Source organism: Urocampus carinirostris, chromosome 5, assembly GCF_059441175.1.
Source record: "Urocampus carinirostris isolate Australia breed hairy pipefish chromosome 5, RoL_Ucar_1.0, whole genome shotgun sequence".
NCBI classification, from domain to species: domain Eukaryota; kingdom Metazoa; phylum Chordata; class Actinopteri; order Syngnathiformes; family Syngnathidae; genus Urocampus; species Urocampus carinirostris.
Genome location: NC_142353.1, coordinates 13,385,492 through 13,402,204, shown reverse-complemented (window position 1 = coordinate 13,402,204; position 16,713 = coordinate 13,385,492). Strand labels below are relative to the sequence as shown.

General features: G+C 37.6%; 1 protein-coding gene across 2 annotated transcripts in view; it reads right to left on the bottom strand.

Annotated features, from left to right (window-relative positions):
- The window catches only part of ebf2 (EBF transcription factor 2), a 72,249-nt gene extending 56,354 nt beyond the window's left edge, over window positions 1–15,895 (bottom strand). Inside the window, exons 1-6 of one of the 2 annotated variants that reach the window (XM_088335814.1) lie at window positions 15,386–15,895; window positions 13,371–13,527; window positions 10,943–11,006; window positions 5,460–5,515; window positions 5,304–5,377; window positions 618–686 (exon numbers count right to left, since the gene is read on the bottom strand). In XM_088335814.1, coding sequence (XP_088191940.1) covers window positions 618–686; window positions 5,304–5,377; window positions 5,460–5,515; window positions 10,943–11,006; window positions 13,371–13,527; window positions 15,386–15,519 — 554 coding nt within the window. In that variant the 5' untranslated portion in view covers window positions 15,520–15,895. The remainder of the gene's footprint in view (window positions 1–617; window positions 687–5,303; window positions 5,378–5,459; window positions 5,516–10,942; window positions 11,007–13,370; window positions 13,528–15,385) is intronic. The other variant, XM_088335815.1, reaches the window with a different exon arrangement.
- Between the last annotated feature and the right edge of the window lie 818 nt (window positions 15,896–16,713).

The following is a 16,713-nucleotide window of genomic DNA, read 5'->3' as shown; positions in this document are numbered from 1 at the left end:
AGCGGATGTGAATAGCTAGGGATGCCCCAAATTTTCTGCACTGAATATCTTTCGGGCCAAAAATGACAAAAAGTACATCTGTGAGTTCGGCCAGAAGAAAACACAAACCAAAAAAGTATGCTGAAATATTGACATAGTGATTCAAAAAGTAAGGCAAGCTTTTGTGAAACTTCCTTTCACTTTGGGTGAGTTTGTGCACAACATGGCTGCTTATTTTTCAATTTGCACACACACAAGGTGGAGAACGCTACCATAAAAGGAGCTCTACTGAGATTTTACCAAGAAGACATTTGCTCCAAAGTTTGTAGTATAACACATAAAAAAAACATTAATTATTCTATCTGTTTTCTTTATTTTGTTCAGTTTTCGGTTTGGAAATGTATTCCGGTGTTGGTATTTTGGTATTCCAGTCAAGCTTTTCAGATTTTCTGTTTTGGATTTCGCCCCAAATTCCCATTTCAATGCATTCCTACACAAAACCCCGGACTTTTATCAGGTTTTACCAAGTGGAACTTCAACAGTGGGTCATTAGAAGTCAAATTCAGCCAAAAGAACAATCCTCTTCACTATGTTAGTGTTTGGTGTTATGTTTTGTGTACTGAATTGGAACTCCTTACCTGTCAATGATGACTGGGTCAGAGGGCGTCTCATTTCGGTTACCGCAACTCTTCTTCTCACAACAGCGGCTGAGTGGGCAATTAACGGGACAGAAAAGACAACAAGAGGGAAAAGTCAGCCAGGAAAATAAGCAATTTCAACGGGAGGAGCCGTCATTTGTCGGCGGGCCCCAGACTCGGCCGGCCGCCGACATCCAGCCCAGTACAAAGGAGGCGTGAGAGGGGAGGGGAGGAGGGTCCCGAAGAATAAAAGAGGAAGAAAAGGTACAACAACACACCCTACAAACAGCAAGAGACCATTCAAAAGTGAAAAGGCAGCCAGCCAATCTGTCACATTGATTCCAAAATCAAATTCGACCCCCACGCGCGCACACACACAACCATTCGTCGGCGGTCCCGTCCGAGGAGCCTGCTGGCCGATACCCCCTCCCTCGCCTCCACCTCAAAGTCTCCTTTACTGCATAACAAAAGTGCCCCCACCCTTTACCATCTGCCACCCCTACACCTCGCCTCAGCCCTCTCGTGTCCCAGCTTGGCCCTGCCCTGCCCCCCTGCATCCCCCTGTCAGACGGCCTCACTCCCCAGCTGTGACGCTTGCCCTCTGCCTCCCCGGCTCTGTTATTAGCCAGCTGTGAGTCACATTCGGGCATCTGCTGGCTGCACAATGGCACAACCCACTCCATGGAGGACCCCATCCCTTCCCATCGAGGAACCCCATCCTTTCCCTGCTGCTGCCCTCCGACTCCAGGTCACAGGCCTGGACGTTTTTCTCCTTCCTCTTCGTGAACTCACCCCTGTTTAGCCATTTACCTCTGTAAACCGTGCTGTTATTTCATCATTACGATCAAAACCCTGTGATGGGAGTAACGTGTTACAAAGGAACGCGTCCCTTGAACGCAAATACTTTACTCAGTAACGACTACTGTAACATGTTTTCAATAATATTTTGTAACTCTAATGTCATTATCAATACTTTGGATAGTACTCAGGAAGAAATCTTCAAATGGTTTGAAGCTTGTTGACAGAATAGATATGGAGTGTCTCGGCTAAGCATTTGTGTGCAAGCGCAAGATTACACAAGAAATATAAACGCTTCACCGCTTCAACAGGTTGGTGTACACATTTTCTTCTATTTCTTTCTGTCATGATTACTGACTAGCATCACTTTTGCCCGCTCATTTGGCGCTAGCCGCTGCGGGCTACCTGACCGGTTCCCTGTCCCTTTTTAAACCCAGTCCTTTCACTCTCCGGTTGTCAGTCCGTCTGCAAACCTCTGTTTCTACAAGGCAAGCACTTTGACCCTGACCCCCGTCGGCCCCGCTTTTTGCACCCGTTTTCCACCCGTCTGTTCCTGATTTCCCCGTTTGTCTCCGGCTATGACCTGTTTTTTGACCCTGACAACGTTTTGCTCTCTGTGCCTGCTTACGACCCGTTTTTGATCCCGACCACGTTTGGCTGTCCTGTCCCAGCTATCGACCTGTTTTTCCGTCTTCGATACCACGATCTCTCTCTCCGGAAGATCCACTTCCGCATTCGGATCACAATACGTCTCTGGGAGCGGCTTGCTTCTCTTGTCCAGCGAGCACCCGATCGCGGCGCTGCACTTCCACTTTTCTCAATAAACTTGTGGTAAACGTTACACGATTGGGTCTACCATTTGTTCTGGCCTTGACACTTTTCTTATTTGACTTTTTAAGCAGTTTCAGGTGTTCGGTCTCAATATGAGTATTTTACGGTAAATTGTAACTAAATAGTTACTTTCAGAGTAACGCACTAGTCTTTGGTGTCAGTGATCTGTGGGGGAATTATTTCTTAAATGAAGGAACTAGTAGAGGTAACCATTTACTTGTTTTCAGTAACCGACCAACACTGTGTTTGATCCAAACCCAGTGAAATGCAGTACATACAAGCTGGCGGCTCCTATAGAGGGCTACATCTGTGGAATGTGTCACTCGTCGCACCCTAACAAAGTTCAAATGTGCCGTCTCAGCTTTTTTCTGGAGCGTCGATTTGACGACAGGATTGTGATAACAGGCCACTTAAGCGCTACTGAGTATGTCAGCTGTTGTCTCTGCGCAATTACAGTACACGGCTTGGCGACATGCTGTTTTATTTTTGCACTGGTGGGGGCCCTTATTGTATTTACACAGCTACATCAGTTGACTGTGTATGAAAGATGAATGACAGTAGAGGAAATTAAAATTTCGGGCCCTATTTTTGTAGTCCAAGGGCAACTTTAAGCCAACTTTGGATTTTTTTTTTCCTTGGTTCCTTTAGTTGAAAGCATTCAGTTAGAAAGTTGTTTTTGCGCCACTATATAGTGTTGACGGATGGAATGTTGCCATGTTCTGCATTAGAATCAAGGTAGTCACATCACACAGTGCTTGACTTGTTAAATTTGTTTAAATGTGATAACTAATCAGATCATGATTGTTAAACATTAATTGCATTGATTTCTTGTATCTTACATGAATTCCAAGTGATCGTCCATTTGTCATTCACTGCTAAAAAATACATTATTTTTTTCCTGTTTTAAAAAAAAATTCTTATCTAAAAATGTATCTTTTTTATTATGTTGTAAAAAGAGAAAAAATATACTTGAAATAAGATATTTTTCTCTAATATGACTGATATTTTTGATTATTTAAAAAAATAAAATAAATCCAAACTAGAAGAATACCATAGCTACCATCTGCTATATAGTTGGTTTTGCATATTTTAAGCATGATTTGTTTTACTTTGTAAGAGAAATAAAATGAATAAATAAAAACAATTAAAAGATAGATAAGATTTAAAAAAAATAAAAAATAAATACATTTAAATAAAATAATATAGTACATAAATCATCCCTGAAATGAGCACAAATGTATGTAATCAAAATTTTCTGTGTGTTTTTAACAGTGCAATAAGGTTAGCATGTACACCTCACAGTTTTGAGATTTTGGGTTCAATTCCAACTACCAGCCTGCTTTTGTAAAGTTTCTTCTCCCGAGCCAGGGTGGGTCTTCTCAAGGTTTCCCCCCTAATTCCAAAAACATTTATAATATTGTCAATTGGTAATCCAAATTAAAATGGGTGTGGAAAAAATGGGTGTGTTTGGTTGCATTTTGAATTTTGCAAAGTATTTTTGCCACACTACCTTGGTCACTGGTTAAAAAAAGTGTCAGTTTTATTTAAACCAAAGGGACTGTGTCAAAGTATTGTTCCAGGTAGAATAATTCGATTTTATAGAATTTGGGCATTGGCTGGAAGATTTTGTAACTGAGTGGAAGGTGGTGTCAAAGTGGCCACTTCAGAGTAAGGATTCTGCTTTCCACTTCCATTATAAAGGAATTTTCCATGTACCATTTTTAATGTGAAAATGAAGAAATCTCTTAGGATTGACATCAACACAAGTATGTGTTCACAGCCACAAAAGTGACTTTGAAACAGAAACTCTGAGCTCATACTATATTCAAAGAATTGTTTCCAATAGCAAGTATACTATACTATAATATTCAACAAGAGTATTGTTATCTTTTAAAAAATATTCTATACGACCCTCTCTTCTACCTTTTAAAGCCACTTAGTTCCAGTCCAACAGTAAAACTATAACAAACTAAGCAAACGAAATAAAGCTTTAGTTTGTCGATCAATTATACTGTACGCAAAGTAAGATGTTGTAAACCAGTGTTTTGTAAGCCTTGTGCGGTGACACTCTAGTTTGCCGTGAGACATTTTCTGGTGTGCATCAGGAAATTGCACAATTTTATCTTTATAAAAATTTGCTCTTGTTCAGTATCTTTGCTTTTTTACAGCAATCAGCCGAGTACCATTCATCCATATCAGTAGGTGGCAGAAGGTTTCTTTTTTTTTAAATGTATATTAATTATATGTCCATAAGGTACTACAGGGAAATATATTTGATTTCTTTAACAAAGATGTTTAAGATTGCACTGCAAAAGATAATTTTCTGATGCTACTTTGCTGATTTAAATTGGTATTTATTCTACTTTGAAAATAAGTTGGAATGTGGTTAAAAAAAATGATTCGACTGGCAGGTCTTTTTTGCTCCTTTCAAGTATTATTTTTGTTTTTTTGAGGGGGGGGAAAGAGATCAAAATATAGTAAAACTTTAAAAACTTTAAAAATATTGTAAAATCCCAAATTACAGCAAAATTATTTACCAAATAAATAACTTGGATTACTCCCCTAGCCACAATGACCACAAATTATTTAAAAAAAAACTTAATAGTGAAATATGATAATTTAAGCTTAAAAAAAAAATACAAAAATGGTCCCAGTTATTGATTTTGAAACATTTACAACGGACGGTGCGCCTCGATATTTTTTTCATGAAAAAAGTGTGCCTTGGAAAGGTTGAGAAACACTGTTGTAAAAAATCAATACAACATTGAAATAATTTGAAGAAACGGTCAGATATTGAAACTAAAAAAATGTACACTTTGCAACGAGATATTTTGGTGTAATACATGTTTTTACATAACAGTATCTCTCTGTCAGAAAATAAGAGGCAGTTTTCTGTGACTCTTATTCCACGCCAGGCTATTAAGTTACCGCCAGGAGCGGTGTCTGACAAGACTTAGAAAATGTAAACAAGCAGGAAGCAAAAAACTTGTAGCTCTCTATAAACGGTTGTGTTATCTTTATGTAACACAGGAAGAAGTACATGTGAATACAACACACCTGCACATGACTTCATGTGTGAGCAGAACTCTGCACATTTCAGGATTCTTATTTTGGCCCTCGTACGAAATCGGCTGCGGAGGGAGAAAAGAGGAAACAGGAAATGTCAAAAACATTTGAAAGCTGAAAATCATCAAGAAATTTGAGCACACCCACCTGTTTTGTGACTGAATCGATAAGCCGTGCATAAAGGTCTTGCTCCGTGCGCACTCCTGCACAAAAAAGATGTTTGTTTAGGATGGCTTAGCAACTATTTGAATCATATTTAAGTCTCACTTCTGCATGTTATGTATGTTTTTGTGCGTTTTTATATACGTATTTGTCCATGTTTGACGATGTTTTTGTTCACGCTTACCTACGTTTTGTGCGTGCTTATGTACATGCTGATTATTATTTTATTATATCGTTTACTGTTTATTTTGTTGCACTACAAGTGACAAATCTGTTGCTGGTGACATGCAAAAAAAAATGACAAGGTTCTAAAACACAACTACCTTTCTGTACTTTTTTATTCAACTGACTCGAATACTGCCTAGAAAACATTTTTGAAAATTGACATACAACAACTTAATTTAAAAGTATCAGAAATAGTTACTTACCCTGGTTACTAGTCACTTATACTATAGAGTAATTCAGTTACTAACCAAGTTACTTTTTGGAAGAAATATTTTGAACCTACTTACAAACATACGTTGGGATCGGGGCCACCAAGCTATAATTCCCCAAGACACACCACAGAAAATGGTGCGCCTAGTGTTTAAGGGATCCAACCAACCAAGTGAGTAACTATAACTTTTAAAAGTTTTCAATGTAACTTGCCCAATACTTCTGACCATACATTCAAAATATTGGGTCAAATTAATGTTACCACTAGGAAGTGCTACAGAATACACACTGTGCCTTTAATCAAGATAAAATCTGTTCACCACTTGATAACAGTCAAAAGACTTCAGTTGGACAATCCAGCGATTAAAACTTTCAGTGTACTGCAGATACTTAGAAATCTAAAAATAAAATTAAAAAAAACTCTGATCTACATGGTATTCCCCCATAGACTGACCCTCCAACAGAAAAAATAAGATAAAACACAACACTGAAATGCATCCAAGCAACATGGAGAATTACGATTGGCACACAGCTCATATTTTCTCTCTGATGGTTTCTGGGGGGATTGGGAGTTATTTCATGTTTGATGACTATTAGATGTCTTCAGTTTAAGGACTCAATTTACAGCCAAGTTCTCACAATCCATCAAGCGTGTTGACATATTCCCAAGACTTGTTGGCGACTCTTTTGCACACCAACAGGTAGAACAACAACAACCGGCAAGACCAGTTCACTGCAGGCAGAACACTGTCTCATTGGTCGCTTCTGAAAAATCAATCTCGACAGCAATGAAAAATGACATGTAACAAATTGTTCCATAAGGAAAGTGTTTTTCTGAACAAACTAAGCAACTTGGGAGAGTATTCCTTTTAAAAATATGTCCGCTCAATCCCATCAAAATCTTTGCCTTTGATATCGAATGGGGGAAAGAGCTAAAGAGAAAGAATTCTTGGTGTGTGCGCACAAGTGTATGCGTTGCTGTACAAGGGGGGGTGCTAGAGAACATGTCTTTTATCTCGTCTCCCATGGGTGCCACTGTGATGGCAGAGTGGGGGCAGTGGTTGCTCAAGGGAAACAAATTTCCGCATGTATCGCTAACGCAATGTGGGAAACATAACCGGGGTGTGGTTGAGGTCCTTGTTAAATTCTCATTTTTCAGTTTTTAGAACTCCAAACAATTTTGCAATTATGGGTTTTACTTTTTTCGTTAGTGTGCTTTTAATGTTTTAAAACGCTGTATTGCTCGTTTCTCTTTTTTTTTCAACTGGAATTGTGGGATAGCATCTTTAAGCGAATGTTGTGATTATGAATAAAGTTATGATTAACAACTTGTTAGTGACAAACTTTTCTTGCACCAAAGCTTAGCTCTTTTTTGCTTACTCTAACGACTAATTTAGGACTTGGATTAATGGGATTTGTCAAAGCTAGCATAGTTGTCTACTATTTTCGTCAACAACAATTTTGTCTTAAAGGAGCTGTGTGCATTAATTAGCGCCTCCTTGTGGTAAGAAAAAAACTTTGTTCATTAATGTTAAGTTCGATCTTTAGTTTATGCATACAATAAGGAGAGAAGACATCAATAGATTTCGAACTTGCAAGGAGTACAGGGAGAGAACCCTTCAGTTAAGGAATTCAAACCAGTTCTAGAGGCCCTCCCCTGAGCCCCCTCTTTTCATTAAATCTTCAGGGTGACAAAAAACAGAACTGCCCTAAAGTGTGTGGATATCATTGAACAGCAACATAATTTGACGACAGCATAAATGATGTAATAGTCAAAACAATAAACATCAGTGCGCAATAATTGTTCAAATAAGGAACTGGCATCACATGAAATCTTCTTTGTATATTTCCAATATTTTTAAAAAAAAGTATTAATTAATGAAATAAAAACAATATTGACTTTTTTAAAAAGAGAGAAAATACATGAACTATCACACGTAAACATGTATGTTTTTAAACAGTTTTTGGTCGAGAAATTTGCATTTATTTTACATAATATGAGCCTCTCCTTGATTGAGCTGACGTCAATGTCTGCCATTTTGCTGGAACGACTACCCAAAAAAAAAAAGAATAACGGCTGTGGTTTGGCTTCTTTGAGTCTCCGTAGTTTATATCCTTTCTTGTTCTTTTGGCACTTTTTGTGGGTTGCACTCCACAATGACTTCTAGTGATCAAATTAATAATTGGCACCATACTGTTAATATGTGGGCTACAACAATTTACTGATTATTCCCTTAATTTTCATTGCTGGTGAAAACATTTTACCTAAATTATTCCTATATTCTATAGGATCCATATCTTGTGCATAAAAATACGAGATGGTTTTATATAGCAATATTAAATATTCCTTTTTTTAGACTGATAGGATGAGAGAGCAACTCACTCAAGCCACTGCTACCCCCAAGTACCTAAACCACCACTTTTGAGACATGATATTTCAACCCCCAACCCCTCCTTTCCATACACACACACACAAATAATGGTAGATTTTTTTTAAATAAGACCAAATATACCGTTGCTGAAAAAATATCTTCAAATTTCTTTTTCAGTAAGATTAAAAAATCTTCCCCACCAAAGATGTTTGTTGTACTCAAAAGCAAAGATATATATAATACTAACTGATATTTGGGGGGAAATTATTTCTGTTTAAATAACTTTTTAATAAACCTTGGAGAGACAATCTAATTAATTAGCAAACAAAAAAAAATCTAGGGATAATATTAAATTCAATGAAAGCTATTTACACTGCTGCTGAAAATATTTTATTTCAATCAATATATGTTTTATCTTATTCTCATGCCTCATCCTTGAAATGATTTGTACAGCCAATTATAGTAAATATTATCCCTTTTTTTAAATCAATACCTAAAGCTTTTATTCATTCAAGAGTTCAACAAACTTAAGCCACTTCTGAAGATGCCATGTACCAATTCTTTTGAGACATACAATTTATGCAGTGTTCTTTTTACCTCTGAAAAGTGATGGGTCCCGGGGACTCGCATGCTCAAAAATCTATGGGGCCCAACAGAGATCTATGGGTCCCCAAAATTTAGTGTTATCGAGGTTGAAATTGTAAATCGGCGACAAATATATAATATAAATCTAAATATGTATTCAGTTTTAATCATCATGGTTTATTGGTAATACAAATCAGTTATCACTTCAAGATTTTTCAGTTCACAACAATATTGTACATTATACAAAATAATATTGCTGAAATAATTATATTAATCTATATTTTCATTCAGTTTTAATCATCACAGTTAATTGGTAATACAAAGCAGTTATCACTTCAGATTTTTAAGTTTACAAAAATATTGTACATTATACAAAATAATATTGCTGAAATATTAGTCTATATATTCATGCACTTTTAATCATCGCAGTTAATTGGTAATACAAAAGGAGTTATCACTTCAGATTTTTCAGTTTGGTTTGCTGTCCCGCCACACTTGTAATGCCTTCTCAAGGTCCAATCCATTATCATCCTCCTCATAGCGTAACCAGGAATATAATTTAGTCCATTTTGGAGAAAAGTCCTTTTCTTGCTAGGAGTTTTCTTTTGTTTATTTTCTTTTGTCGAATCGTTAGCTTAAATACACGTGTTTTCCTTGCCAATCTTCTGAAGAATTTCTCCGCCACTTTTTTGTGCCGTTGTTATCACTCTCTGCATTATGTTTCGACTAATTACTGACACTGAAGAAATTACCAATGTTTTGTTGATTTGCGCCTAATACTAACTGTTTTTTCGGAGGCATACTTCTCTTTCACTCGACGACAAGCACCACAACAATGACGTAATCTTGAAACGAGATCTTGTTTGCCAAGATCGGCGAAAACTCAAACCGCGAGACCAAAACAACAATGGCGGATCTGCCTGACGAAAAGTTTGGAGTGCGGTAAATCTTTGTTAAAAAAAAAGTAATTGGGTAATAATGACAATTTTGTGTCAAAAAACTTGCGTCCCGGGGACACACGTTGATTTGACACTATGCGTCCCCGGCAAAAATGATGCATCTAGGATGCAGGGACGTGGGCAAACGAGAACACTGTTTATGTCCAAAATATTTTCAAATAATTTTGAAGACCTAATATACATAAAACGATGTAGCATTTTTCGTTTTGTTGTTTCAAATTATTTCAAACATATGTAATTTTTTTGTCACTTACTATGTAGTTACAATTTTAAAACAGTTAAAAGTTTCAAAAATATATGGGCTCATGCACATTTTTTGCTTTTTGGGAAGGGTGTATATACCCAGCATTAAAGGTACCAATAGCAAACTTGGAAATGCACTAACACAAATATATTAGAATTGGAATTATCATTGATAAAAGTATGGTGAACATTTTTTACAGCAAGATTAAGAATGGAACTCTATGTTAAACATGTAATAAAGATGCAAAAATAGGCAAAACATTTTCGATGGTTGTACTTGGAGACTAGCCTAAGTTGTAAGTAGAAAATCCCCAGATAAGTCAATTAAGAGATATCAATATAAATGAATACTCAATTTTAATACAATATTTTGTGCGCTTTATTGGGTGGTGGTGGCCCTGGTGAGGAAACTGTCTCTGAGCCTGTTAGTTGTTGTTTTAGGGACCTGTAGCGCCTACCAGAAAGCAATAGGGTCAAAGAGCTGGTGGCCAGGGTCAGGGGAGTCTTATGTGATGTTGTTGGTTTCATATTAAGTAAATCATGTTCTGTCTTTCACTGAGCAGCAAAGACTCATAAGACCATGAGCATGTCATTGAATGCTTGTTTTGTTGACAGGGTATCTTCAAGGTTGAAGATACTGCATGTTTTGCTTGTATAGTAATAGCATTACTTGGCGGGTGGTTTCATGGGTCATGATCTATTAACAATGACCCTTGTTTTTCAATATTAAGCATTATTGCCTGAAGCACATGAACACACATTGTACCTTGAGAGAATGAAACTATCTCCAGGGGCATTTCTTCTTCCTAAAGTTTGCCGCTACCTTTGACGCTTAACGCTTTGGTTAAGAACAGTTTTGAATTTGCTTGCCTACCATTGCTGTAGAGGAGCTGGAGCTTGTAGTGCGTGCCGTTGTTGGTCTTTTCCCCCGTCTGCTCCTTGGAAACACGCAAAAACAATACAGAGGATGTAGTTAAGCACGTTAGGGGACACTATTCATCACAAAGCCAATCTCTCCAAATCCTGCCGTTCAACCTTCTCCTGTTGAGATCACAGTGCTTGAAGTGGTGTTTGTTGTCACCATAAGCTCCACGCTTAACCTTGGTCAAATCTTAAGTAGAAGTGAGTAGAAACTCGAAAATGGGCTGCAGGAAAAGTTCAGCAAGCGACAAGCGCGTCTGACCTGAGAACGAACGGCGCTCGACCTTGACGGAAAACTTGGTTTGCGCCCGACTTTTACTCGCTTACGTTCTCTACCCCGCACCCCCTTTCTCATCTTCTACCTCTACTGGTCTTTCTAAGTGGTCTCAAAGGAATGCTCTCTGGTCCAATAACCCAGGAGGCATCTCCGAGATGAGAGCGAGGGGAGAAGAACAAGAAGGCTCGACGGGGAAGAGGGGGGCACAGCAACAAGGAAAAAGGGCAAATTAAGATGCATGGAGATAAGTTGGGAAGCTCCAATTTGTAATATCAGGATCTGGATTCATGCCTGCTTTTGTAGGTTTTATCAATCTAAAGAAAGGGGCTGTTTACTTTTCCATGCCATCACTCTACCTCTGCATAATTACAAAAGCCAAAACAGATGCCAGGGTAACCATGCAGAAAATGAACCCACTGGCACACCCTGACAGCTTTCAACTCTGGCATTAACACTTAGGCTACACACACACACACACGCACATGACTTACTCAACAAACCTGACTTGACCAGATCTTGAGCAGGGGAGGAACAGTCTACAGTAACCTCTTGCTGTATCGCGGGTAACTTTTTGTGGTTTCGCTTCTTTGCAGATTTTCATTGTGCATTGGGTTCTGCATTCTGATTGGCTAAACAGTCACCCCAACCCTTTTCTGCCTGTGACTGCATGTAAGTCACTGACGTTGCAGTCTGAATTGTGCACATACCTAAAAGAGCTTTTGACAAACCTATACGCAAATCTTTTACAATTTCAAGTTTCTCTGAAAGCCATCATGTCAAAAATACGCTCTGCACCCACCAAAGAACCAAAAAAGCAGAGGAAGATGCTTCCTATCCCCCCCAAAATCTAAACTTCTTGACCCACTAAACTTGCACCGGAGCCATATGTGGCTCTCTGGCGCTCCTTAGTGGCTTCCATGCGCGTTTTCAAAAATGTTTGATAATGGAAAAGTATATTGTTACTGTTAGACAAACAGGACACATTCTTTATGTTTTCCAACGGCTATACATAGATACAGTATCTGTTTCCTTCCTTGTAAAGCTTATATGAAACTTTTCATTTTTTGTGGCTCCAGAATTTTTGGGGTTCCAACATGTCAAATTTGGGTTGCTGATGCCAGCTTAAATAAATTCCTCAATAACGCCCACATGATGATGACAAAGTATCAAGTATAGTAGTAGTGTCCTGAAACGCATAAGTTTATTTTTTTAAATCATAATCTTCCCCTTTTCTGCCTGTGTATGCCTACGCGTCAATGACGTTGTGCTCTGAGTTGTTCAATTATGTAAGTAAACTTGACGAACTAACATTGCGTAGGCGCAAATGTTTTTAAATTTCAAGTTTATCTAAAAGCTATCGTGTCAACAAAACGCTCTGGACCGACAAACGCACCAAAAGGAAGAGGAAGATGGTTTTTATCGCCAACAAAGTTGGACTTTTCGACCTGCTGAAGGAAGGTAAATGACTGTGACAAAGTATTATATGAGGTAAAAACATAGTGTCCTGAAACATTTCCGCCACTTAGTGCAATACATGCAGCAAAATTGTTTTTAAAAGTCTAATTTGACAGTTCAGAAAGTATTTTCTTTTTTAAATTGATAAATACAGTACTTTAATTTGTTAAACAAATACTTGAGCCTGTAAATTGGGTTTGTTCTTTGGTTTTGATGTATAACAGAGTATTGAATTAATAGATCTACTTCACAGGTTTTGGCTATCTACTATTGGGCCTTTTTAGAACGCAACCCCCAGGAAAAACGAGGGATTACTGTATACCCACTAAGCCTACCTGAGGAATCGACCTTCCCTTCCCCTATTGCCTCCTCCCACCACTATGCTGTTTTGAGAAGACACTTTGATGATTAGCTCTCTGTGGATAACTTAACAGGAATGGTAATCATTTGCATAAAACAGTGGTGGTGGCCCCAGTCTTCTAATGAGGCAAGCAGCTAATTAGTCATTAGATATTCTTTTTCAATCCAGCCATCATCAGCTAGCTGAGACTACACAGGAGCCGTCAGCTGTTCCAGGAGGGCCGCAGATCAAGAGGAGCAACTGGTGTTTCAGCAGGGACGGAGGAACACACTTGAAGGCCTCACACACCTTGTCGTGCTCCACAAAGTCCACGAAGGCCGTCCTCTCCACTTCTACGGGCTGCCCGTGTCGGTCGTAGAGCGCCAGGACGAAGTGGAAAAAGTTCGACTTGCGCAGGTTGGAAGGAGGCTGCTTCTCAAAGTGGGCTCTGGAAAGGGCCACTCCACTGGGGAGAGACATGTAGGTGCAGTTCCGTTAGACTTACACGACAACTTTTAAACTTTTCACAATGTGGTCCGTGGATCAAACCCAAATGTTCAAATTTGAGCTGTAAATATTGTGATTTGAATTAAATCGAATTATCTTTGTCATTGATATCAACGTTGCGAAACATTATAAGTAGTTTGGGCAATCCAGGATAAACATTTTAAAAAGACTTTGTAGGCAACAATAAGATAAAAGATTGTCAGAATTAATACGCAAGAGAGTTTTTTTTTAATAGTGATTAAACTTAAATTATAATAATAGTGTAATGAAACAATAGTGCAGTAACTTTTAGCAGCAACCCCCAAAACTCCCAAATAAGTCACAAGATATACAGAATATTTTCACAGTTTTTCAAGCTTGCTTAGGGTGGAAATGGCCCTGGGGAAGATGTTTTTCCAACATATCTCTTGTGATTAATGCATAAAAAGTGATAAACAATTTAGCCTTACAATACGTTAAATAAAACCCAGCAAAGTTATTTATTATGTATTAACTTAAAAAAACCTCACAATTCACCTAAAAATTCCCTTCTCATAATTTTTAAAACAAATTACAATTTCCCAAGTTTGTTTTTACAACTAATAATATTCTATTAACAAATGAAACACATTAAATTAAGCACCCCTGCTCGATATTTGTGTTGGAGTGCAGGGAGATTTGCTAGTAGATCATTTATTGCATTTATTATATTGCATAATTTAGGTGCACCCCTTAACATTTTATTAAAGAAATTTATGTGAATTAAAAGGGAACAAAATGGTACATTTAATGCATTAGTATACATATATACATATACATATATGTATGTGTATATATATATATATATATATATATATATATATATATATATATATATATATATATATACATATATATATATATATATATATATATATATATATATATATATATATATATATATATATATATATATATATATATATATATATATATATATATATATATATATATATATATATATATATATATATACATATATGTATATATGAAAGTGAAATGTTGCAGGAAATCGACACAGTACGTGTGAAGTTTTGAGAAACAAATGCATAAAATTAATTTCCTGTAATATTTCATTGTAAATAATATAAAATAATTTATATATATGTACTATAAGTTAAATGAGGGACGTTTTTACACAGTAATTGATTAAATGTACTGTTCTGTTCCCTTTGCATTCACCTTAAATATCTTTGATAAAATGTCAATGGATGCACTTAAATGATGTGCTTAAAAATATCTATAGCGGCATATTTTTTTTAATAACGAAACTTTTCATGTTTTCCCATGTTTCCATTTTTTTTTTCAAAAAGAGAACAAGTTTTGGTGAACATGGATTGAGAATGAACGAAACTTTTGTTAAGCAAACTGTAATAGAGGACGTTTTAAAACAAGTTTATAAAACGTAAATATTGTATTAAATTATATTATGTTTTGTTTGTTTGTCTGATTGCGGTACAATATGCTTATGTTTCTTCTCAGATGAAGATAGTCCAAGTGTTTTTAATTTTCGCTTAACAGTTTCGAGAACATTCAGTGGTTTATTTACGTTGCGTTTTTAACTCAATTGTGTGGGTAAAGTGTATTTTGGTTCGTAAAGCATTTGCCTTCTGCCATGCCACAAAATCCCGAATTTTTGGGGGTGTGTGCGCATGTGTTATCTTTTAAAAACTTTTTCTTTTGCTGTTACTGAATAATGGTTGTATTACTGCCTTTACAAAAAAGAACGGGATGAGGAAAGAAATAGAACGGGCGTTTTTTTTCTATTTATATGCAGTTAATGACAAAAAGTACAATACCTTTGCGCAGCGACGTTGGCATCCACCACTCCGACGTTACGCACCCAAGAGCGCACAGAATCCATCTCCTCTCCAAGACTTCTCTCTTTTATTCCGCTCACTTCTCGCATCAAATGCTCTTGAATCCCGAACATTTAAGCCGTGTCCGGAGCGGTGGGTTCACTTTTCAAAACTCAAAAAAAATAAAGGAGCCAAAGCACTTGAGCAAACACCCCACACAACGCGATGCGCTCCACCAGGGCGCAACAACAAGAAGAAACCCCGCTTTGCGAGTAAAAATATTGATTTAATGTGATGTTTTTGGGAGGTTGTTGTGCTTCGATTTGAATCCACTTGTGTTTAAAAGTTCGACAATGTCAACGAATAGATTCCGGCACAGTTTTCGATCATGGTCCAAGTGGTGCGCCAGCAACCATCTGCTCGATGCAAGAAAATTCCAGAATAATTGTGCGCAATTGTGTTTGGTTGCCAGTGCTAAAGGATCAGCCCGCTTCCAAAGAGTTGTTCCGAAGGCCGGGAGGCTTCCAGTGAAGCAGTGTTGTGGAGCATGAATGGGGATGGAGCGTGGAGAAGGCGGAGCCTCGGTGCCATATGTTGTGATGGATGCTCTCATTGGTGTAAAGTGCATCCCGTTATTTTTGGACCGAGGCCAGCATTCAGCATCCTCTCTGTAAAGCAGAGTTAGGAGGTTTACTTTCAAAATGTAATCCGATACAGTTACTAGTTACTTGTTGAAAAATGTAATCGGTACTGTAATCCGAATACTATAACATTGAAGTCATGTTAATTGATTAGTTTCGATTACTTTTGGATGACTCCAGTACCGAGTATGCTAAAAAAGACAAAGACAATATAAATCCATCCATTATCTGCACCGCTTAGCCTCAGTAGGGTCACGGCGGTGCTGGGGCCCACACCAGCTGTCTTCGGGCAGTGGGCAGGGACACCCTGAACTGGTTTCCAGCCAGTCGCAGGGCACACAGAGACAGACAACTCACGCTGGAGTGCCCGGAGTAAACCCACGCAAGCACGGGGAGAACATGCAAACTCCACACAGGAAGGTTTGATCCCATATCCTCTGAACTATAAATTAAGTTACTTAATTGTGTTTTACATAAATGAAAAATGTAACCCTGAAAAAGAATTGGAGGAAACCAAGGTTAGAAGTTGTCTTTTAGTCCTATGAAAAAAGAGCTTCAATTTTAACCACGAAGTATATTTTGATAACCAAAATTTAAAAAAAATATATTTGAGATGGCAGACAAGATTTGCTCTGCTTTATTTTTAAATTAGGAGGAAATTAGGAAATCGTTTTAAACATACCAAAT